This window comes from Aspergillus wentii, assembly GCF_001890725.1.
Source record: "Aspergillus wentii DTO 134E9 unplaced genomic scaffold ASPWEscaffold_2, whole genome shotgun sequence".
Taxonomy (NCBI): Eukaryota; Fungi; Ascomycota; class Eurotiomycetes; order Eurotiales; family Aspergillaceae; genus Aspergillus; species Aspergillus wentii.
The window spans coordinates 87,209-109,868 of NW_024467833.1; the positions used below are offsets into that span (position 1 = coordinate 87,209).

A 22,660-nucleotide genomic window follows, 5' to 3' on the forward strand; every position below is an offset into this window, starting at 1 on the left:
AGGCGTGCTTGGCCGCTGATTTGAGGACGGATTCAAAGTCAAAAATATGATTTCCGTATAGTGTCATGCAGTCCCAAATAGGTAATCCGAGCCACGGCTGCCACTCTTTACCCTTAGATATATTTACTAATAAATACCAATGAATTCCATCCATTCGACTATACAGTCTCTAGCACCTGTTATCCTTGACAATGTTTCATCCTTGGATAATATTCCTCCTCGCCCTCTTCGGCACCCTCATCGAAGCCTCCCGGTGTAATATCACCTCAACTCACCAACATCAACATCGTCTATTCATCCTCAGCGACATCGCCAATGAACCAGACGACGCACAGTCTCTCGTCCGACTCCTGGTCTACTCCAACGAATTCCACATCAAAGGACTAGTAGCCACAACCAGCTTCTGGCAAAACGACACCACGCGTCCTGACCAAATGCACAACATCGTAGACGCATATGCCCAAGTTCTGCCCAATCTGAAGAAACACGCCGCTGGATATCCAAATGCGAGCCATCTACATTCGCTGATCAAATCAGGCTCAACACGCTACGGCCAAGCAGGCGTGGGAGAAGCACAGGACAGCGACGGATCAAATCTGCTCATCCAGGCCGTCGACGCATCAGATAAACCACTCTGGGTTCTCGCATGGGGAGGCGCGAATACCCTCGCCCAGGCACTCTGGTACGTCCAGAACACCCGAACCACCCGTGAAACCGACAACTTCGTCTCCAAGTTACGCGCCTACGCCATCTCCGATCAGGATAACAGTGGGCCGTGGATTCGACGGACCTGGCCGGCGCTGTTCTACATTGCCAGTGTGCATCATTTCAACCGATATGCCCATGCGGCCTGGGGAGGGATATCAGGGGACAAGTATTACCATTTCCCCAGTGCTGCAGATGAAGATGTTATTTCCGCCGCCTGGCTCAAGGAGAATATCCAAATCGGTCCGTTGGGTGCGAAATACCCAGATGCCGACTTTATCGTCGAGGGTATGTCGTCTCTTCCACTAATAGCTACAAGACTAATGTCACAGGCGATACCCCCTCCCTCCTCTACATGATCCCGAACGGTCTTTCAGACCCCCAGCAACCTGAATGGGGATCGTGGGGAGGAAGATACGGACCCGTCGCATGGGGCGAAGGCCACTTCGCAGATAGCATCGACACGATCCTCGACGGCGAACGAACCATAATGAGTTCACAGGGAACAATCTGGCGATGGCGACGAGCGTTTCAGAACGACTTCAAAGCCCGAATGCAATGGACGATCCAGTCTGAATACAAAAACGCAAATCACGCACCGCTCGCGGTGGTGAATGGTGACTCGACCCGTGATGTCTTGGAATATGTCGTGCAGGCGGACCAAGAAGTCATCCTCGATGCATCTACTTCGTGTGATCCAGATGGCGATGGTGTCTCTTTTAAATGGTGGCAGTACCTAGAGCCGAGTTCGAATTTGAATTCGCCACGACGGGATGTTCCGGTGTTGGAATTGGGCGAGACGAATTCTACTAGATTGGTTGTGAGGATGCCATCTGCTGATGTTCTGGGCAGGTCAGGGCGAGGAGTCGATCCGGCTGCAGACAAGCATTTGCATGTTATTTTGGAGGTCTCGGATGGGGAATTGGTTGCGTATCGCCGCGTGATTCTCACCACTAAGGGATTTGCATGAGGACGTGATGAATATATTACAGTCAACTTCAATTTAAATCAGCTTAATCTAGCTTCTATTATCTGCAAATCTGAATGCTATATGCCATAATCCGTAATGTAACTACTTAACTCATGGTTGAGTATTTCCAGTTACTCACCATACGTTCAATGCTATATATGAATCTACATCTGCAAAGCGTGGCCGTGGTATTTGCTGGGCGTAGCGTCGAATGCCTGGCTTTTGACGCCAGTTCGCTCAGGGAAGCCATCAAAAGACACGGCGTAGGTGGCGACGGAGTGGGAAATAAGCTGCAACAGTCAGTATGGTTCATAACTATAACTAGAAGGTCATACCTTTGTGCTCCATTCCCAGGCAGTCAGGTTGACATTGCCCACGTCGTCACACAGCTGGTGGTAGCACGGGTCAAACGCAACGCCAGCCTTGCCGCCAAACATTTCCTCCTCCTCCTTGGTCTTGATCACCTCGGCACCGGTTGCGATGCCACCACCGGGGATACCGTTCTTGATGAATCCATCGTAGTCGCTTCGTCCGTCAAAGGGAATGAAAGTGTAGTTCAGTCCGTTGGACTCGTAGAAATCAATGTACAAGTCACGCAACTCCTCCGATCCAACAGGGTTGGCAGCATTGGTGGCATTGTAGATTTGGTACGCGAAGTTGGGGCCAGCCATCATGTCATAGTCCATGAAGAGACGGATCTTCAGGTTCTCATCCTCGGGGAGGACAGAAACGTAGTAGTCCGAACCGAGGAGACCTTCTTCTTCACCCGCCCACCAGGCGAAACGCACGCAGTTGTTGACACGGTAGTTGGTCAGTTGGGTAGCAACCTCCAGCAGACTGAGGGAACCGGATCCGTCGTCGTTGATACCAGGGCCAGCCTCGACACTGTCACTGTGACCACCCAGCATCACGCAGTTTTCGGGGTCACCTTCGGTGGTTTGGGCGATGACGTTGGTAGTGGTGATGGACTCGACGGTCGCGTCCATAAAGGCAATAGCATCGACCTTGTCTCCGTTCTTGAGCTGCTTGAGGTACGGCGCGGCATCAGCCTTGGAAATACCAAAGCTAGCCACATGGTACGGAGAGGGTGTACCCAGGGTACCGCCAAAGTCACCTTCCTCGTTATTGTAGATGACAGCAGCGAGGGCGCCGGCTCGTCCAGCCAACTCAGACTTGGTACCGAACGGACAGGTACCACGGCTGATGAATGCAATCTGCCCGGTGAGATCGGTCGGGTAGTCTGATTTCTCGCATCCAAAGTTGGACACGAGGGCAAGAGGACCGTACACAGGCTCGTGGTCTTTGGTCGGGGGCGTCAAAGCCATGGGCTGAGCAGACTCGGGCACATCACGGCCGATGACGAGACGGGATTCTTTCACGTTGCCTGTGACGGCGGGGAAATCCTGCGTCGACAGATTGTAGTAATCGCCCAGAGCGTCGATTGTGTCGTAGATGTACTTGAGGGTTCCGCGGTGGCCTGGATGTATTAGCGGTCAACAGAGTAGCTGTTGATGTAGCCATACCTGGACTGCCGATGACTCGTGTAGGATGGCCGAATTCATCGATACTCGACTCGGCAATGTGGTAGAGCTCTTTGGCTCTGCTGAGCAGGTTGTCTGCGTGAATCGTCTTTTGCAGCGATGCGGAGTCAACCAGTTCCCGTCCAGCTACACCGACAGGAGCCTGGTGCTGCGGCTGGTGCCCAAGGGGCAATTGGAGGGCCGAAGCCTCTCCGAAAAGCAAGAGAGCAGCAGTAAGTTTGGCAAGAGCCATGATGAAGCTCTCTGATACAAGAAGATGGATAGAGAAGAGAAAGAGTCACAGGTTGAGAGCTCCGGAGCTGATCAGCTGCTCTGGCGTCACTTCAGCTGACCGGCGATCATTGGCGGGAAGATTGTTGTTCCCAAAGGAGGGCAGCCAATGATCGGGCGTGTTGATATCGTGTGGATCTGGGATCTGCCCGCTGATAGGCTAGAATGCAGCTCCTTGCATCGGGTTATCTGAGGGTGCATTCTGGTCTCTGATTGGTTAGAGCAGTCCGAGAGAGTCACGAGATGTCGCCATCATCTGGTTATTTTGCTCATTTTCTGTATATTTATGTTACATTAGGATGAGAAGAGATGGTCAATAAATCAGGGGGTTGAAGGAGTGGTGGATGAACGTGAATGGTACCTGGCATATATATCTCCGCATGTTCATCAGGCACAAACACCATAGCTCGACTATCTTGATTACCAGATGCATAAACAAACCGAGTACAACTCAGATAGTTATAAGTATGTGAGTAGCATTCCAACAAAAGTCAAAAAAGAAAGAGAACCAGTCGTTTTTATAATGAGAAGAAAAAAATGCAAAAAAATGGACTCGCGGGGAATCGAACCCCGGACCACTCCCATGCTAAGGGAGTATTATACCACTAAACCACAAGCCCATTGGATGAAGGACACGTGAGTTAAGTGTTATACCACCCAATTCACATCACAGGAAATAAAGTCAATCCATATCGAATTGGCCAATCAGATTAGCAGCTGGAACCATGCCTTGGTTCATTCATGCCCTCGTGGAAACTGGATTGTGTTTCCATATATCTCTTGGTATTCTCATTCTCAGTATAGATGCGATTAGAGAATCAGACGCAATTGGATCACTGATGCTAGGATAGATTCCTTATCGCCAGTTGACCGCAATTCTGATCCACAGTGGCGTTCGTGAATCTGATCTGCTTATACAGACATCGCAGTGGGTCTGAATTTTCATTCCATTTTTCATCCCGTGTGTCTCCCTCGGAATCGCCCGTAAGTCAGCTGTAGACACTCACAATGGCAGTCGGCGCAGTCACCGCCATCCTCAAGCCCAGAGCAACAGTGAAAGATGGCTCTCTTAACCAGCCCTGGGTGCATCCCCATGTTTCCCAAAGTCAAGATCCCGTCAAAGGCCGGCAGCTCCACGTTACGGCGCCCATTGCAACTGGAGAGATCCTCATGGCCGACACTCCGTATGCTGTGATTCCAGTAGTGGACGATCCCATCAGCAGCACCGAGATCTTATGCAGTAATTCCACCTGCCATCGCAAGGTGTCGAATAGAGTCACCTGTCCGAACCATTGTGTGCCAGAAGTCCTCTGGTGCAGTGATATCTGCCGGGAAGCCGACAGAGCCCGTCATGGCTTCGAATGCGCCTGGCTCAAGACAAAGGGTGCGGTGCTACGCTCCAACGAGGGCGAATACTACTTTGGTGTGCTTTGGCTGATTGTGCGAGTTCTGGCCGCACGATCTGTCGAGTCCAAGTCTGTGCGAATAGGCAGAGAAAAAGAACGATTCTCCAGCGGCTGGACCGCGATGAAAGAGCTCTGCGATAACCGCGGATTATGGCCTGAAGCTGAACTGGTGCAATGGAGGATGCTGGTGGAGAAATATCTCTGCGATCAGTCCTTACAGACCAGCTTCAGTGCAGAAGAGATGTTGACTTTGATCTGCCAACAAGAATCAAATTCATTCGGTTTATATCCCCGTGCGACTGGGCTGTCTGATGGCATCGATCGAGGGGAACAATATGCAGCAGCCATCTATCCGAGATCATCCATAGCAAATCACTCCTGCTGTCCGAATGTAAGTCTAATGTATGATATTTATTGAATGTATATACTAACAACAGCAGATCACGCACAAACCAGATGAACAAGGACGGATGGTCTTCACGGCATCCAAAGACATCGCAGCGGGCGAGGAATGCTGCATTTCCTACTTTGACCTGTCGAAATGCGTCGATGTCAGCATGCGACAGAAAAACCTCAAAGAATTATTCTCTTTTGGCTGCCAGTGCCAGCGATGCGTGGCTGAACTGCCGTCCGAAGAAGAGATCTGGGGTGCTCTTCCTTTTTGTTGAGATATGACGACGATATAGACTATATATGATGAATGCTTGGATCATCGCTGCCTATTTTTTTCACCTCACATCACCACATTTAATCTAGATAATCTATCCCATCTCATCTATTATCAAACTCTCAAAATGGAAAAACTCCTCTCTATCCTGCTTCTCCTGGTCCTCCCTGTTCTCCCAGGCATCCTCCTCTATCTCCAAACCCCCAAACCCTCCTGCCATCCTCCCCTCTGCACAACATGCCAGAAGAAAATCTCCCGATCTGCTCGCACTGCTCGCTATCCCCAAGACCAAGATGCCCTCATCTGCCGTATGCCCATCGAGGTCATCTTGCACATCGCCCAGATGCTCCCACCCGACTCGACGGCCGCGATGGCCCTCACCTGCCGATCCATGCTGGATATCCTCTGGGAATACTCGCTGGAAGCGAATAAGAAACACGGCTGCAGTTTCTGACTCTCGTGCAGCCAGAGATGAACGAGCATGTTCTGTGCCACTCCTGCGCGGTCTTTCACGACAAAAGCTCCATCGACACGTGCTATAATGAATCTTCCCTTAGAACCATCGACGTCAGACATGGTTTCCCGTTTACATGGGCTTTGCAGATTCGAAACTTCCACCGCTACGGAAAGAGTCACGCTGTGAACCCTCATATCCTGCATCGCAGCCATCTCGAGACACATTATACCGGGGCGGCCTTACGGTTCTCGCGGAGACGGAAGTGGGAGTATCGAACTACAGCAGATGGGATCATGATGAAGCAGCGTATTTCGGTTAGCTTCGACAGCGACGACAGGCAGATCCAAGAGGAAGAAGCCTTTGGGTCGGACTATTTCATCTGCCCTCATCTCGAATGGGAGGAAGTGTTTAGCAAAGACCGTCTGTCAGAGAAACAAGAGACGGGAGTCAAGTGTACTGTCTGTCGGGCAGAGCTTATATACAGACTCGACCAACAGACCGAGGGACAGGACTTTCACGTCACCACCTACCACCTGCTTGGCTATTGTCGTGATCCGTTTGAAAGCCAGTGGTGTCCGGTTACTGAGAGACACGCTGAACCTAGCCGTCCTTTGTATTTGAAGAGTGTTGGACCACTACGAGCCTCCTTTGACGCGAGTCCAGCATTGCCAACGCCCTGCTATGCAGAATGCATGGACAGTTGTTGAAGCGAGAAATGCTCGAATCAGTCGTGTAGTTAGATTTCACATTGCATGCACTGTATCACCGCATATGTAAGGACGACTATATAAATGGCATGGCTATTGGCTATGGGAGAAAAGTACTCCATACTGTCTGATAATAACTCGCTTTCCAGGTCAATAGGATTGGACTGATAGATAGAATATAAATATTGCTCTCCCAATAATTGACAGTTGTGGCAACTGGCCGGGATCCTCATGCAATAAGCCTTTGATCTGCGTTCTATTGAAGCATTGACCCTATCGAGTGTTAGCAAAGATTACCGAGGCTGATCCACCACAATGTGGCAGTTCGAATACCGGGAAGACAGGAATTTGACAGCAGAGAACCAGGGAACTAGTCAGTCTATTGTCGATCCTATCCGGATTGAATGCCACCTGTCACATTGCACGGCCGTCTCCCCCTTGCAGCCAAATCAATTGACTTTCGCTTTCCGTAGCGTGTGGCGATGATATGATCGATGATATGATCGATGATCCGGGGCATCCTCTAGATCAAGCTGAGTGTAACTAAGCGAATGAAATCCCGGATGCTATCCGCAGGGGCTACCAGGACTGTAAGTGGAGTCTGCAGAGACAATACGGGGTAGTCTGCATGATGCATCAGATTCTAATCCTGCATGCTGACCTATTGGCACCCCTTTTTACTTTATACTGCGTTTATACTGCTATTTAACTATATCGTCTTCTATGGCAGTCCACGGGCGTGGAGCTGACAGACAGACACTGCCATCATGGAAGCTGGTGATGACGGATACCTGCGACACAACCTGAAGCATGTGGTCATCACAGCGACGTGTTTTGCTTTTGTCTTGTCGACGGTGTCAGTGGGGCTGCGCATTCTGTCGAGACGGATGGTGAGGAGTGGTTTGTTTATGGATGACTTTCTGATCATGTTGGCTTTGGTGAGTATCAACCTGTATAAGATAGACGAGTCTGACTGTGTAGGTCTTTGAATTTGGCATTTGCGCTGCTGGTGTTGTCTGTAAGTGGTCTGTCTATCTATACTGATCGATACTGACTTGATAGTGTTGTACAATGGCCTCGGAGTGCACATTTCTGAAGTCCCTCCCAACCAACTCACCATCTATCTCAAGGTATCTCCATCATCCCCTATACACTTGTATATCGCTAATTAGTAGACCCTCGCCTCCGGCTCTTTCCTCTACACCCTCTGCGTCGCCTGCATCAAACTCTCCATCCTGGCCCTCTACAAACGCCTCTTCCCCATCAAATTCATGGTCAACTCGGTGAACTTCGTCGCCGCCCTCCTCGTCCTCTGGGCCTTTGGCGTCTGTCTCATCGGCGCCGTCACCTGCATCCCGTTTGAGAAATTATGGAATCCCATGATTCCCGGTGGCTGCATCGATCTGCCCAAGTTCTACTACGGCTCGCAGGTGCCGAATATTGTTTCTGACGCCGTCATTCTCGTCATGCCCATGCGGGTCGTGTGGTTGCTGCCGATATCGAACAAACAGAAGACGCTGTTGTCGGGGATTTTCGTGCTGGGGTTTTTGTGCGTCTTCCATCACTGTTGAAAAGATATCTGCTAATGCGTATAGAACCCTCATCTTCGATATCGTCCGTCTGGTTACGCTCATCCAGCTATCTGAAAAAGGAAACGATGTGACATGTACGTTCCTCCACCATCTCTCATCTACACCCACTCACAGTATATACAGACAACCAAGTCCCATCCAGTGTGTGGACATGCATCGAGCCAGCCGTCGGCATCACCGCAGCCTGTCTATCGAACATGCGCCCTCTCTGGGCCCTGTTCACCAAGAAGTACTGGACAGCGCCGGATTCGACGTCGCGAGGAAGCGCCGTCAAGGAGACGCTGGCTGAGTATCAGGGGAGGTGATATTTGTAATGTTTATGTATATATGATATGTAATTTAATTGAACTGTTCTATCTGTCAATCTTGAAGCTTATTCCACCGTCGAATGCTGACATCACTGCCAACTGTTCCCTATCGTTTCCGACCAAATGACGTAAGGCTGTGTTGATCTGTTGATCGCATCTTGGTTCGCGCAACCGTCTTTATGGATTGATACTTTGGCTATGAAAGATGGATGATGCTCTTTCAATAGATTCATGTTAATCATGACCGTATAATTTATCATTCTGTATTAAAGTGGATAAAGAAAGTCGTGCAGATGTCGCATACCTAATCTTAATTTGTAGATTACCCGCCTCCTAGTCTATATTCTAGAACAATAATCTCCAGTCAACAGACCATCGACCGTATCTGACTTCTGAGTTGATCTCCGACATCGCAGCATCTATCTGTCAGATTATACAAGGTTTATCTTAGTTTTTACACAGTCTGTCCGATGAGGGGCAATGTCTCGCATGTTGCAATCGCGCAATCTCCGAAGTGAGGGGTTGAGAGGGGCGAGAGGGGTAAAGTGGATTTCCGTCCATGTCGTTAACGTGCGTCTATTGATCGTGAATCATTCTATCTGCCTATTCTTCATTATTCTGCATGTGCCATTCAACCGTCCTCTTTAATCCATCTTGTAGAAGAACAACTGGTGCCCATCCCAGAACCTCCTTGGCCAGTGTAATCTGAGGCCGTCGGACGGCCGGGTCGTCCGTGGGACGGGGGTGATAGGTGATCTTCACCTTGGGCTTGCCGGTCATCTCGGCCACCAGATCCGCCGTTATCTCCGCCAGCTGCTGGATGGTGAATTCGCCATCGTTGCCGATGTTGACGGCCCCAGCGGCATAGTCGCTGTTCATCAAGCGATACAGCCCCTCCATGCAGTCGGTGACATATTGAAACGATCGCGTCGCCGATCCATCGCCCGTGATGCGGATATCCTCGCCAGCCAGCGCAGCCGTGATGAAGCTGGAAACCACTCGTCCGTCGCTGCCATTCATGCGGGGGCCGTAGGTGTTGAAGATGCGCGCAATGCGGATTTGTGCGTGGTGCTTTTCGCGGTACGCATAGCACAGGGCTTCGGCTACTCGCTTGCCTTCGTCGTAGCAGGACCGAGGACCGAAGGGGTTGACATTTCCCCAGTACGATTCGGGTTGAGGGTGGACATGAGGATCACCGTAGACCTCTGTTATTATCAATTATCAATTATCAGTTAGTTGTGCTTGTTCAGTGCTCGTATTGCATTTTTATTGTGGGTGGAGGGGTAACCCACCGGACGTGCTGGTGTGGAGAATGCGGATGTTTCGGGCCACAGCCAGATCGAGCAGATTCTGTGTGCCGATAAAGCAGGTCCTCAACGTTGAGACGGGGTCTTTTTGGTATTGGATAGGACTGGCAGGGCAGGCGAGGTTGTAAATCTGGTCGATCTGGAGGTCCTCCAGGGGGGTTTGGATGTCGAGACTGGAATACGTCAATATACGTCAGTGTGGGATCCCCACCGATCGCTTCGATCATACCTGATGAACTTGAATTTGGGATTGTTCTCCAAATGCTTCAGCTTCTGAGGGGAGCCGGTCTGGAAACTATCGAGTCCGATAACCTCATGGCCTCGTTCGAGGAGGAAATCGACCAGGTTGGATCCGAGGAACCCCGCGGCCTTCAGATTCGATCAGCAATTGTCTTCAGGATTATTGCTTGGGACACTCACGCCGGTAACAAGGATCGTGAGGTGTTCTGACATGTTGGAATGCAGGAATATGCAGCAGTCAATCAATCGTAATCACGAGCGTTGTCTTTTTAACCTGGTTGGGGACGGCTACATATGTGTGTGGGAATTTTGCCAATGGCAGCGATGATCGGCCCAACACGCGACAACCCATGGATTCACCATCCGTAGACCTGAAAGATCCAGCTGCATTTAATTTCCTGTGCAGCCCAATGAGACAGAAATTTCGTGTGCGACCCAGCGGAGAGTGGCTCAACCTCAGCCGCACCCAGTGATTTCAGCTCCCCCACGGCTGATCTCTCAGCGATCGGCGCGTTTTGTGCGATTTCCTTATGGCTGAAGACCAACAGCTGAGCGCACCGCGGTTCGCATGATGCAATCTAAATATTGCGTCTGCAAATAGCGGGACTTGGAGAGCTGAGGAGTGGAGAGTCGGCAGTGCCATCTGGTGCAATTGGTTCGACTCTGGGGTTCGGTTCGTCCGACGGGGGGGCAGTGATAGGGATTTCGCATATATAATAGCCGCCCCGACGGCAGAATACGGATTTGTTTTTCATCAAAATAGTTGGAAGTTTCCGAGTTCATCATGATCCGCAAGGTTGTATGCATCGGTGCTGGCTTCGTCGGTAGGTGCCCTGACATTCCCATAATTTTACTATGGATAAATACTGACCTTTCAGGCGGCCCTCTGGGATCCGTCATTGCCTACAAATGCCCTGATGTTCAAGTCACAATCGTGGACAAAAACAAAGCCCGAGTCGATGCGTGGAACTCCGACTGCCTGCCCATGTTTGAACCAGGGCTCGAAGATCTCATTTCCAGCATCCGTCGACGACCACAAGAACCCCTCGGCAACGATGCAAACGCCTGCAACCTCACCTTCTCGATTGATGTCGAAAATGCCATTGAAGAGGCAGACTTGATCATGTTGTGCATCGACACTCCCACGAAGCGATTTGGTATTGGACAGGGCAAGGCGCTCGATCTGACTAACATCCAGGCGGCTGTGAGAACCATCGCCCGCGTGTCTAAAACAGACAAGATTGTAGTGGAAAAGTCTACTGTTCCATGCGGGACAGCAGACAAGATTCGCGATCTGGTATGCTTTTTCCGTTAGTCCGCTGCATGAATTTGATCTTGGTACTGACATGTATAGCTCTACTCCACATCCCAGAATGACTGTCGCTTTGAAGTCCTCTCAAACCCCGAATTCCTATCCGAAGGAACAACGATCAAGGACCTACTTCATCCATCGCGAGTTTTGATCGGACATCAACAGACGCCCTCCGCAACCAAGGCGGCTGAAGAACTCGCCTCGATTTACGAACGATGGACACCGTCCAATCTCATCGTCACGATGGACCAGTGGTCTTCGGAATTATCGAAACTAGGCGCAAACGCCATGCTAGCACAGCGACTGAGCAGTATCAACTCTCTGAGCGCCATCTGCGAAGCTGTCGGAGCCGATATCAACAGTGTATCCGAAAGCTGTGGACTGGATCCTCGCATCGGCAATCAAATGCTGAGAAGCACACTCGGATGGGGTGGAGGATGCTTCGAAAAAGACGTCTTGTGTCTGGTATACCTAGCCGAGAGCCTGGGACTGACAGAAGTCGCCAACTACTGGGCTGCCGTCGTCGAGATGAACAACTACCAGAAATCGCGGTTTTTCATGCGCATCGTCGACTGCATGCACGGATGTGTCGGTGCTAAATCCATCGCTATCCTGGGATTTTCATTCAAGAAGAACACCTCCGACAGCAAATGCTCAGCGGCTATTCCCCTCGCTCAGAACCTGATCACTGAAGGTGCCACTGTCTCGGTCTACGACCCTATGGTTCAGGCTGACCGCGTGGTGGCGGACGTGAATCCTTCTAACCCCTCGGCTCTTCGAGTATGCACGACAGCCTATGAAGCATGCGAAGGAGCGGATGCCATTGTGATTGCAACCGACTGGGACGAGTTCCAGACACCCATGTCAAATGGTGATATCCAAATGTCCGACACAAAGCGCAACACAGAGGATTTCCAGTCTCCCCCACCAACGCCCGACGGCGAAAAGCATCTTGACTGGAGCCGCATTATGAGTGGCATGCAGGAGCCCAAGTTCATTTTTGATGGAAGAAACATGCTGGATGGGCACTACCTGAAGAGATTGGGGGCTCGCTATCACCGGATTGGCAGCCGATCGACAAGCAGTTGACGACATTCACATTTTATCTGTTTTTAGCGTTTCTATACCAGCGATGATTTTGATTATATCCTGTTTTATGCTAGTTTATCAGACTCGACAATAGAACTAGACTCATGATCAATGTTCAAGTCAAGTTATCTTTTGATCGGGCTGTTCCTATCAACGTCCACAGCGTGTCGTGCATTGCCGATAGGTCCATGCGGAGATGCCCGACCGCAATATTTTGTGATTAAAAGGTCGAGAGTGTGGGGTAGTGATCTGGAGAATAGATAAATTCACCTCTTGATCACTGATTAATGTCAAGGCCATCCGTATACCCATCCACCATGCAAACTCGATACGTCGACCGCCCGATTCCCCAAATCTCGCTGCGGGATTTCGACCATCGCATCGACGAGATAACAGCAGAGCTAATCCATGCCGCTGAAAATGTTGGCTTCTTCACACTGATCGACCATGGCATCCTCGTCCAAGATATCGAAGCCATTTCCGCGACGGCAGAATGTTTCTTCAATCTCCCCGACAACGTCAAGGCCACTGTGCCCTGGAACCCGAATAATGTTGGATGGGAGAAGAACTCACAAGTGCGTCCGTCGACAGGCCAGCCCGATACAAAGGAGTCGTACCAGCTGCAATTTGGCGAGAACATGACCGACCTATGGATGGGTGATGAGCACCTCCCGGGGTTCAAAGAGCAGTCGTTGGACTTTATGCATCATGTTCAGGAAGTTTCCGAGCGACTAATGAGATGCTTTGCACGGGGCCTTGGATGTCCAGAAGACCTCTTCATCAAATGTCACGACATCAAACGGCCTAATGCGCAGACGACGATGCGCTTACTGCATTACTTTGCCCTGCCCGAAAAACCCGACGGCAAAACCTACCACCGTGCAGGTGCACATGCCGACTGGGACTTCCTGACCCTGCTATTCCAAAGAACCGGGCAGAGTGGTCTGGAGATCTGCCCCGGCCGCGAAGTAGTGACCGAATTTGGCATCGGTGACGAATGGACCAAGGTTGAGGCAAGAACGGGGGACATTGTCTGTAACATTGGAGATTTGCTCATGTCGTGGTCAGATGATCGCTTTAAGTCAACTTTCCATCGGGTCAAGGCTCCTTCGGAGGAGGGAGATTACTATGGTCATCGGTTCAGTATTGCATATTTCAACCAGCCGTGCAAGGATTCGCTCATCCAGGGACCGTTGAAGAAGTATCCGTTGGTGACAGGGGAGGAGTTCACGGCCAATGCGATGAAGAGGAACTTTGCAGCGTTGCAGGAGAAGCTGAAAGAATCGGCCTAGTTTATCCTTTTGTATAACCCATAGTCAGTTCCAAGTTGGTGAAAGGAGAGACAGCGTCGAGAGATACGTGTTCCAAGAAATACTATAGCCACTCTGATCCTGATTCATGTTCCATTCTCAGTTTGTGATTTTTCAAAAGCAGCAATTCCATGGCTGTGCCATATTTCCCAAATGTCAAACGGGAAAGGTGGATAAGAAACCCGCGATATTGCAAGGTACAGTGGATAATATATCCGCTGCGTCAACGGAGATATCAATCGATCGCCGGACATCCCCACCTTTTGATGGAACCAGGAATGGCACAACGCAAGATCGCCCTGATATGTTTGGCCATGACCGGTGCTTTGAGACCCGAGCTGGTCCATCCTAGGAGTTAACGGGGAAAGCCTAGCTGGAGCCTTTCGGTTCAGGGTCAAGGGCAACACAAGGGAACCGCGGGATATCCAAATCGACTGATAGGAGGTGTAGATCCGTTTGGCGGCCATGGAGTGCTCTAGTTCTGTAGTATTTTTCAAGCGTCAGCTGATAAGGGATCGTTAATAGATGATTCTTGACCTAAACTCAGCTGAAGATACGTAGCGTAGTTGCGTATAGGACTCTGAACGGCTCCGTGACTTATCACATCCTATATTTGTCAATAAGGAAACAAATAAAAGAAGGGAATATTCCAGAAGTGGGAGAGCAGAGTGTTTGTTGTGGGAGGAGCAGAGGCTCGCTTGTCTGCATTCACTGCTTCGTTTGCCCCAATGTTTTCATTCCACTCACCACTCATCTTCGAGGTTCCAACACCTCGTCGTCTTATCCAGATACTCTCATTCCACTGAAAAGCCTATTCTCTATCAAACACCATGGCGGCAATACCGGACGAAACGATAACCATCGGAACCCCTAGCGATTTGACTGTCAAGATAATCGAGTATGAGGTCAAAAGGGAATTTCGGACTGACCCAGAAACAAATGAAGATCGTGTCATCACGGAGCGAACCCCCAAGAAGAGCGCCCTTATTCAGGTCTCAAGGGCTAAGTTAATCCAAAACAGCGAATATTTCAGAAGGATGCTTAGCAGTCGCTGGTCAGGATCGGACAACACCATCTCCCTCGAGGAGGATACGATAAAGAGTATGGAAGTCTGGTTTCGCCTTTTCCACGGTAATCTGTCCGCTATGCCATGCGGATCTGTTTCTGTCCCTGAAATGTGGCACATTATCATGGCGGCCGACAAGTACGAATTTGATCGCACACGCCTCGAGAGTTGGTTTGACGACTGGTTCTTCACCCAGCAGAACAAGGCTATGACCAAGCTTAGTCTCAACCAACAGCTGCTTTTTCCTTGTCACTACTTCAACTGTGCCTGGGGATTCAAGATTCTCACAAAGGAGCTTGTCTACAAGTATCCTCATCATATCACTGAGATCAATCCGACAAGCCACCACCAGATGCATCTTCCCCACCGAGTTATTCGTAAGTCGTCCCATCATTTTCTTTGGTATGATATATGTCCAAGCTGTGCTAACATTCCCAAAGAGCAGTTGAACGCTGCAAAGGGCAGACTTCGCACCATTCTCCAGCGCGGACTTTTCTCACAGGTCTCAAGCATCGTCAACTACGCCATTTGTGATTGCAAGGAAAAGACGGTCTTCAACTATTTGAAGGAGATACAGAACATCAATGTGAGACCACTGGATGAGACGCTTTCTAGGACCAGTGTTCAGAGGAATCTTGATCGCTTGGGACAGTTCAATGAAAGCAATATGCGGCCGAAGAAAGACTCGAATGTCATTTACAAGTCTGTGGAAGAAGAATGGGGCGAGAAACCATCCGCTAAAGACTGTATGGACTGTGACAGGTCTTGGGGGGAGGTGGTGAGAAGGGCACGCAAAGAAACGGCCGAGTACTTCGATGGGCTTTGTCTGGATTGTATGAACACCACCAAGAATATCCGGCTCCGCGGCGACGAAGACGATGACTATTGGCTCCATAACGAAGGGCGGGACAGGTATGATGACGGTTGCAGAATCAGCCACGGCCAACCAACCTGGTATTTCAGCTTCATGGGAAGACGAGAGAAGCGCGGTCAGTTTGTCTGATGCAGATGCACAATAGCAGATCAAGCCATAGTCATAGTTTCAATCTGGGTAGTCTAGTTGAATAAATTCTTGCATCATCTCTACATGAAGATTACAAACGTACGATTAGTATTGCAGCAGTGATATTCAAAGCCATAGAACCCGAGACAAATATGATACATAGTCATCGTTCAGTAGATCAGCTTATCCTCTAGTCCTGACCTATATTATCAGAGCAGAAAGATTAGAAATGCCATTTCTGGAAGTCGTATAGACCTTGTTTGCATCCATGTTCTACATTGGCGAAGGGATACGTGCAGCGAGAGCTGGGACTGAAAAGAAGACATATAAGTCAAAATAAAGAAGAGCTGGCACCGACGACAGAGGGTACTGGTGGCTCAGTGCGAGTACACTCGGGCTTTAACCCTTTGGCGTTAAAACTCCTCAAAGGCGCTATTGAGTCGAGTTGTTAGGTATGCAAAATCCCTTCGTTCGTCGTCTCCAGCCTGCGGTTCAACACCTGGGTTGGAGTGTCTGACGTTTCATGGACCAAGACAAGTGTAGGGGTTTTCTGATCTCCTGATCCCAATCACGTGGAGGAGAGATGTTTTTGCCATATGAAATAGTATATCTACTTTCCTTTTGACTTGATTTCTCTTGATTATGGTGGTTTTTTCATGTCTATCAGAGTTGACGCTGGACGGCCATCCCCAACTGGATATCAACAGAAAACATGAATGTGATGCCAGTACATCGCTCGCCCTCTAACTGAAAACTACGCTAATTTGGCTGCCGGGCGTTCGATTCTCGCCTTCATCCTTTTGTTTTTTTCTTTTCTTTTCACAATATTTTTCTACCATGCCTCCGATCTGCCACGGATTGAAGAATCGAAACGTCTTTATATAGGAAAGTACCCCTTTACTTCTCTGACAGCAGAGCTGCTGATATTTAATATTTTGGCCATTTGATGGGAGAGTAATAGGGCGTTGCTATATCAGAGTACGAAACAAGCCCCTTGCTGATATCAAATCGAGGCCCTTTGGAGTCGTACCAAATCGCAGAAACTTTACGACGCTGCGAGCTTATTTAAAATTTGAGAGGACTAGACTTACTGCCAGAAATCTATCTATCAAGAACAGACAACAAAAGCAAACCGTGGTAGCCCACGCTTGGAAGGGAGATCTGCCAGCAGAGTGGGTGCCTCAGTCACCAAGGCCCTTTGTTGACAGTCCGTCTCTCTTTTGCTCGTCCCTCTTGACCTCTTTCTCTCCACTCCCCCTCTCCAGAGACTAGCCATAAACCAGATTGTTGACAGTATGCTGGTACATGAACCGATTCGGTGTTATCATGTTGTGGAACCGTATTCTCGACAGCTTGTTATCTAGACGACAGACTACCAGGGAAAAGGTAAACAAGCTTCTGCCCATATCGAAAGGGAATCATCGAAAGGCTGACATACCCCACAAAAGACAGGAGACCAGTGCTATCTGAATTCATCGCCCTCTTCGAAGCCCTTTGGCATATATCACCTCGATGTACACTGTTTGTGCCGCGAAGACCACGGGAATGCGTGTCCTCGACTCGACTACCCTGAAAGGTTACGACAGGAATAGCCTTAAAGAAATCTTGCTGGAGGGACAATAGAATAGAGAACTACAGGCGATCTTGACGACATGGATTGAAAGAAGCTTGAATAAGTGTACTCCCTTAAAGCACTTACTCTATCTTGCACGAGGCATCCGTGCCAACAGAACAATACCTACGAAACTGCACGACTTTCTTTCCTACATAATGTCCTGCATTCTTTCTCTTCATCGCATTGATTGGTCAATTACTCGCAATATTCAGGCAGCTATAAAGCTGGGTGGAACCAAGGAAAGAGAGGGATTCGACAAAATCGATGACAAAATGTTGGATGTTGCAGCCACAGCATCTATGATGCTGAAACCACGTCGATCTCCGCCTGTCAAAAATATAATTTAATTATTGATTTCAAATCGGTTGAGATCCACCGAAAATGCCGAGTGAGTAGTGCTTACAAGCTGCTAAACGTCAGGGTTGTATCTCCGCTACATCCGAGATGCGCGATGATCATCCTTTTACTTCCACAACCACTGCTTTCGAATCGAATTAATGCGACACCCCTTTCAAATAAGATTATGGAAAGATTAAAGCTCCTATCGATGTGAATGACCAGCAATGAGCGGCTGCCACCTGCACTGGGCAGGTCTACAGGTAGTAGTGATGTAAAGTGCTTACACCCAATCCTTGGTAGCGCTCTTGGCCATGCAACCTGCTTACAGCAAGGCAGATGAATCTAACACTTCATAAATCCTTATCTTTCCTCTTAAATAGAAATGATTTCTCTCATCGATATAAAGCCATGCAACACATCATGAATTCCATTCAAAACAGCGTGGCAGGAAATTATAGTCAACCTCTACGCTTCACAGAAAACGGATCCTTTCAAATCTCGATATTCTCCGATCTCCACTATGGAGAATGTATGACAGTCATCTCCACAGCGCGCATCACATTATATTAACTGCTGCAACAGCCGAATCCTCCGTGGGCCCTGAGAATGACGCCCGAACGACCAATCTCATGCAAAATATCGTCACCACCGAAAAGCCACAATTAATCGTCATCAACGGCGACCTGGTATCCGGCGAAGCGACCGATCGGTCGAATTCTACCTCCTACGTGGATCGCGTGCTGGGGCCGTTGGTGGATTTGGATATCCCATGGGCGTCTACGTACGGGAATCATGATAGTGATAGGAATCTGTGCCCGGCGGATGTGTTTGAGCGGGATACATCGTATGCGAACAGTTTGACGCAGAGCATGGTGGATGATTCTGGGGCGGGATTCACGAATTACTATCTCCCGGTGTTTCCGCATAATTCGTCTATCGATGTCCCGGAGATGATATTGTGGTTTTTCGACTCGCAAGGCGGAAATACCTGCGTTCAAGATGACGATGACACTTCCAAGTCGCGACAAAACTGGATCCATCAATCGGTGAGTGATTCATCAATTCAAACAAACCAGACTAACAGCCCAGGTAATCGACTGGTTCATCCACACCAACGCAAATATCTCGACACAATACAACACGACCATCCCATCCCTTGCATTCGTCCATATACCGGCCTACGCAATGCGCGCATATCAACAGACCGGTATCGACAATCGCATCAAACCCCGCATTAACGGCGAACGCGTCAATCAGCAAGGGTACCTTAGCAGTGACGACGACTACACGGGGCAGGATTTTGAGTTTATGAAAGCATTGCTGGAGACGAAGGGGTTAATCGCGACATTTAGCGGTCATGACCATGGGAATGATTGGTAGGTTTTATCTTTAAACCTTGATGAGCGGGTATTGACCGAGTCAGGTGTTTTAACTGGAATACTCAACTCCCCACGATGAACTTGACCGGAAATGGGTTGAATATGTGCTATGGTCGACACACTGGGTACGGAGGATATGGCGATTGGAGTCGAGGTGGACGACAGGTTTTACTCCAGCAGGAGCAGAATGCCACATCGTCTGTGCAAACCTGGATTCGACTAGAAGATCAAACGGTCACTGGTCGGATGGGGTTGAATTCGAAGTCTAATCTGAATCCGACGGAGAATTTGACCAGCACAGCTAGCTCGATGGAGGTGCCTTTGCTATCTTTGGTTTATTTATGGGTGGTGTTGGCTTGGCTGATATAGATTAGATTATAGATGCAATAATGGATACATTAATCCTGACGATGCCATCGTAAAGCACTGTTAAAAGCAGCATCGACATCAGATCGTCGAAAACCCGGTGCTCGACCCAGGATGACCATTCCACGGACCAGCACTATTCTGTCAGTTGGATATATCAATAAGTGCAAGAAAACTTACAGTCAAAAAAGCACTGCACATCCAGAATCCCCCCATTGCTGATCCCCGGAAACAACGATGAATGCCCATCCAGACTCACTCCCCTCTCTTCCAGATAGCCCTGGACATCATGACAATCAAACCACTCACCATGCAACTGAAGCATTTCCAATCGCGCCTGAATATCCACCGACTTCTTACACTCGTCCGCAGACGAAATCCCCAGAATCCGATTCGGATAGCGCATATTCTGCGGATAAACAGCCTTTCCATCCCCATCCGCACGGGGATAATGCGTCGCCGCACCGCCGATGCAGTAGAAGGGAAGGGTAGAAACCTCGAGTCGCTCCGCCTTTCCAGCACGCACGAGACGGCGGAAGTATGGCTCCATTTTGGTCTTGTCGCGGATGCACGGGACGAGACGGAAGACACGATAAATGAGCTGAGGGTTGGTGCTGGTGTTGGTGAAGAGACGGTATGCGTGCTCGACGCAGTATCGCTGGAGACGGCGGGAGAAGTCGGGTTCGTGGAAGCTGTATGTGTAGACTGTTGTTCCTGGGAGGGGGGTGTTGAGGGAATATTTGTTTGCGAGGTCGATATCATCGTCAACATCAGCATGAGAATCAGCCTCCATAACTACCTGCTCCGGATGATATCCGAATATCGCAGCATCAGGATCTGCAATAGAACGAGAAACAGGAGAATCCAAATCCCTCTCATTCGACTCGGTCGAGCCCCTCGACGGCTCTTCAATATTCCCAGTCTCACTCTGCAACTGCCCAGTAATCAAATGCAGCTCTTTAAACAGCCCAGGATGCGTAACATGCAAATCCGACTCGACAGCCATTTGACAAAAGCCAGAAAGAGAGTCGGAAATCCTCCGCATGGATGACTCGAGCTCGACGACGCGCGAGCTCATATCGCGGAACATGGCTTCTTTTTTGAGTCGGTATGTGCGCTGCGCTGAGCGGATTTGCATACGGCGGTCCTATATTGGTTAGATCATCTATTTTGATTCTTGTTTTAAGGTTAAAGAGCCTACTTGAGATGGAGCAGTGTTGCTCGGAGGTAATCTCGGCCTCCCGCGTTTTCGGACTCGATCAGAAGCAGCCATCGGTGCCATGTTGGATAGATCGTGATCGGGAGATAGATCGGGAATATGTTCGTTGTCGTTAGTTGCACTATGATGGTTTAAGGTGGGGTGGTAGGAACGCGCCGAGAGCGTTTGGAGGAGTTGGCGATTTGCCGACATGTCGGTTTTATCCATCGATATTCATCGATGTTCTTGATGAATGTGATGGTGATTAGAATATCTCGGATAGGAGTTAAAATGTCAATCAATTAATTGGGTTGTTGGGAATCCGGGGAATTGTTGAATCCTCGGCAGAAATTGTGATATTGTAATCTCGGCAGTGGCGATTTTCCATCCATATTGACTTGAGTGCGAAACAGTACAACAGACAATGTTTTGCTGCCAACTTCAACTTCATAAAATACATGATACCCTTAATCTAGACCATTCAAGTCCACACTGATCCGATGAGTCTGCTGCTGCAAGGTATTTAATGCAGCCAGAACGAATTGTGTTAGCAGCTCATTCTGATTCGCAGCTGACTAACACATCTGCATTTCAGACACAGTAATAAATACCTTACCATCTTTCTATATATGTTGTAAATGGGCTTTGATCCATTTGCTCCAGTATTCATCTATCTGCGTGGAGGATCGTCCCTTTTGGGCCGCAACCCACAGGAGAGTGTGAGATGAAGCAGTGATACTACTTGGCACAATTGTTGTCATTGTTGAAGCACTACTTCCAAAGCAAATGTACATGATTCATTTCCACAATCCCATTAGCCATTAATAGGATGAAGATCCGCCATGGCACCTGCATTGGCACTCCTTGTCACATCCGTGTAGAACTCCACCAGCCCTGATAGAGCCAGCTGGCCGACTCCCCGATAGCTCTCCCAGGGATTCTGTCTTGATGGATCCCAGAAGCCATCCACAACAGTGATGGTCTTGTTTTTAAAAACCTGCAAAAACTCTAGAAGATTATCTGGGATATTGCTAATACCAGCCAGCATGTCAATGGCAGCCTCATCCAGTATAAAACAAGCCAGGTTGCGGGCGGGCGGGAGAAAAGCAGATATAGGATTCTCTTGATCTTCATCATCACCGTTCTTTTCGCGCAGGCATAGGCCCCTGATCTGCGCCCGGAATTCAGCGCGTACTCGATCTATAGATGCGCCATCTAGAGTATCCTGGTCCTGAATAAGATTGAATTTGAAACGACGAAGTGCCTCGGCTGTATAGATGGGGAGTGTTTCAATAGTAAGGCACCTCTCAACCACTTTAACCCAGTTAGCCATTGCCTGGAATAATTTAGTCCGTGCATTGTCAGAGTACGCTATAACAAAGACATAGTAGCCCCAGGTAGGATCATTTTCAATAGATTGCCATGCTTCAGTTTCTTTTAAAAGGTTTAGGATGACATCCATTGTGACGCTATACAAATCCACATCCCCAGGAAAAGTTGCATAGTCTGCTTGACGCTCAAGCTCTTGTATAGGTGTCACTGGGGCGTCTCCAGTAGCGGCTGGGCCAAATGATGTGAAGGCATAATGTCGCATCTCAGGGACTGGCCTTGTTGCCAGGCTGGGGTCAGGAGGATTGATCGGGCGGGCTGTCTGATTTGAACGTCCTCGACCGGTCATTTTGTTTTGCAAGAGTTGTTCGAAAGAAGGCGAAGAGGTTGAAGTCTAGGATAAGAAAGATTCAGGAGAAGCAAAACGGTCATCTCTTGTATGATCACATGCCACGTGACTGGATCAAGCACTAAACGCCTGTTT

The 22,660-nt window shown here is 49.2% G+C and overlaps 12 protein-coding genes and 1 non-coding gene across 13 annotated transcripts; 8 read left to right on the top strand and 5 right to left on the bottom strand.

Annotated features, from left to right (window-relative positions):
- Nucleotides 1–153: 153 nt before the first annotated feature.
- On the top strand, nucleotides 154–1,767 carry ASPWEDRAFT_126352 (uncharacterized protein). The gene is made up of 2 exons (XM_040829205.1): nucleotides 154–993; nucleotides 1,038–1,767. Exons 1-2 carry the CDS (start codon nucleotides 192–194, stop codon nucleotides 1,673–1,675), a joined length of 1,440 nt encoding a protein of 479 aa, XP_040691738.1. The 5' UTR covers nucleotides 154–191; the 3' UTR covers nucleotides 1,676–1,767.
- Nucleotides 1,768–1,839: 72 nt separating this feature from the next.
- Nucleotides 1,840–3,448, bottom strand: ASPWEDRAFT_105410 (uncharacterized protein; the record flags this gene model as incomplete). Its single annotated transcript, XM_040827722.1, has 3 exons — nucleotides 1,840–1,965; nucleotides 2,011–3,152; nucleotides 3,199–3,448. 3 exons carry the CDS (start codon nucleotides 3,446–3,448, stop codon nucleotides 1,840–1,842), a joined length of 1,518 nt encoding a protein of 505 aa, XP_040691739.1.
- Nucleotides 3,449–4,034: 586 nt separating this feature from the next.
- On the bottom strand, nucleotides 4,035–4,106 carry ASPWEDRAFT_t79. The gene has a single exon. It is a non-coding gene; the product is annotated as a tRNA-Ala (tRNA).
- A 388-nt stretch (nucleotides 4,107–4,494) lies between these two features.
- Nucleotides 4,495–5,560, top strand: ASPWEDRAFT_167997 (SET domain-containing protein; the record flags this gene model as incomplete). The annotated part of the gene is made up of 2 exons (XM_040830235.1): nucleotides 4,495–5,283; nucleotides 5,333–5,560. 2 exons carry the CDS (start codon nucleotides 4,495–4,497, stop codon nucleotides 5,558–5,560), a joined length of 1,017 nt encoding a protein of 338 aa, XP_040691740.1.
- Nucleotides 5,561–5,686: 126 nt separating this feature from the next.
- On the top strand, nucleotides 5,687–6,845 carry ASPWEDRAFT_65162 (uncharacterized protein; the record flags this gene model as incomplete). Its single annotated transcript, XM_040838777.1, has 2 exons — nucleotides 5,687–5,867; nucleotides 5,993–6,845. The coding sequence occupies 2 exons, from the start codon at nucleotides 5,687–5,689 to the stop codon at nucleotides 6,721–6,723; spliced, it is 912 nt and encodes a 303-aa protein (XP_040691741.1). The 3' UTR covers nucleotides 6,724–6,845.
- A 612-nt stretch (nucleotides 6,846–7,457) lies between these two features.
- Nucleotides 7,458–8,703, top strand: ASPWEDRAFT_35636 (uncharacterized protein). Its single transcript, XM_040834270.1, has 6 exons — nucleotides 7,458–7,661; nucleotides 7,705–7,741; nucleotides 7,786–7,853; nucleotides 7,899–8,272; nucleotides 8,319–8,389; nucleotides 8,439–8,703. Exons 1-6 carry the CDS (start codon nucleotides 7,491–7,493, stop codon nucleotides 8,618–8,620), a joined length of 903 nt encoding a protein of 300 aa, XP_040691742.1. The 5' UTR covers nucleotides 7,458–7,490; the 3' UTR covers nucleotides 8,621–8,703.
- A 523-nt stretch (nucleotides 8,704–9,226) lies between these two features.
- ASPWEDRAFT_24040 (UDP-glucuronic acid decarboxylase family protein) lies at nucleotides 9,227–10,383 on the bottom strand (the record flags this gene model as incomplete). The annotated part of the gene is made up of 4 exons (XM_040832556.1): nucleotides 9,227–9,828; nucleotides 9,916–10,103; nucleotides 10,160–10,299; nucleotides 10,351–10,383. The coding sequence occupies 4 exons, from the start codon at nucleotides 10,381–10,383 to the stop codon at nucleotides 9,227–9,229; spliced, it is 963 nt and encodes a 320-aa protein (XP_040691743.1).
- Nucleotides 10,384–10,954: 571 nt separating this feature from the next.
- On the top strand, nucleotides 10,955–12,571 carry ASPWEDRAFT_24041 (uncharacterized protein; the record flags this gene model as incomplete). Its single annotated transcript, XM_040832557.1, has 3 exons — nucleotides 10,955–10,994; nucleotides 11,049–11,467; nucleotides 11,525–12,571. 3 exons carry the CDS (start codon nucleotides 10,955–10,957, stop codon nucleotides 12,569–12,571), a joined length of 1,506 nt encoding a protein of 501 aa, XP_040691744.1.
- A 317-nt stretch (nucleotides 12,572–12,888) lies between these two features.
- ASPWEDRAFT_24042 (uncharacterized protein) lies at nucleotides 12,889–13,863 on the top strand (the record flags this gene model as incomplete). The annotated part of the gene is made up of 1 exon (XM_040832558.1): nucleotides 12,889–13,863. The coding sequence occupies one exon, from the start codon at nucleotides 12,889–12,891 to the stop codon at nucleotides 13,861–13,863; it is 975 nt and encodes a 324-aa protein (XP_040691745.1).
- A 797-nt stretch (nucleotides 13,864–14,660) lies between these two features.
- On the top strand, nucleotides 14,661–15,950 carry ASPWEDRAFT_179674 (uncharacterized protein; the record flags this gene model as incomplete). The annotated part of the gene is made up of 2 exons (XM_040831802.1): nucleotides 14,661–15,324; nucleotides 15,388–15,950. Exons 1-2 carry the CDS (start codon nucleotides 14,712–14,714, stop codon nucleotides 15,948–15,950), a joined length of 1,176 nt encoding a protein of 391 aa, XP_040691746.1. The 5' UTR covers nucleotides 14,661–14,711.
- Nucleotides 15,951–17,869: 1,919 nt separating this feature from the next.
- Nucleotides 17,870–20,011, top strand: ASPWEDRAFT_35641 (metallophosphoesterase family protein). Its single transcript, XM_040834271.1, has 6 exons — nucleotides 17,870–18,180; nucleotides 18,241–18,433; nucleotides 18,487–18,950; nucleotides 18,994–19,280; nucleotides 19,328–19,785; nucleotides 19,830–20,011. The coding sequence occupies exons 2-5, from the start codon at nucleotides 18,325–18,327 to the stop codon at nucleotides 19,650–19,652; spliced, it is 1,185 nt and encodes a 394-aa protein (XP_040691747.1). The 5' UTR covers nucleotides 17,870–18,180; nucleotides 18,241–18,324; the 3' UTR covers nucleotides 19,653–19,785; nucleotides 19,830–20,011.
- ASPWEDRAFT_168005 (bZIP transcription factor) lies at nucleotides 19,682–21,060 on the bottom strand (the record flags this gene model as incomplete). The annotated part of the gene is made up of 3 exons (XM_040830236.1): nucleotides 19,682–19,785; nucleotides 19,830–20,796; nucleotides 20,851–21,060. The coding sequence occupies 3 exons, from the start codon at nucleotides 21,058–21,060 to the stop codon at nucleotides 19,682–19,684; spliced, it is 1,281 nt and encodes a 426-aa protein (XP_040691748.1).
- A 601-nt stretch (nucleotides 21,061–21,661) lies between these two features.
- On the bottom strand, nucleotides 21,662–22,525 carry ASPWEDRAFT_24046 (uncharacterized protein; the record flags this gene model as incomplete). Its single annotated transcript, XM_040832559.1, has 1 exon — nucleotides 21,662–22,525. The coding sequence occupies one exon, from the start codon at nucleotides 22,523–22,525 to the stop codon at nucleotides 21,662–21,664; it is 864 nt and encodes a 287-aa protein (XP_040691749.1).
- Nucleotides 22,526–22,660: the final 135 nt, after the last annotated feature.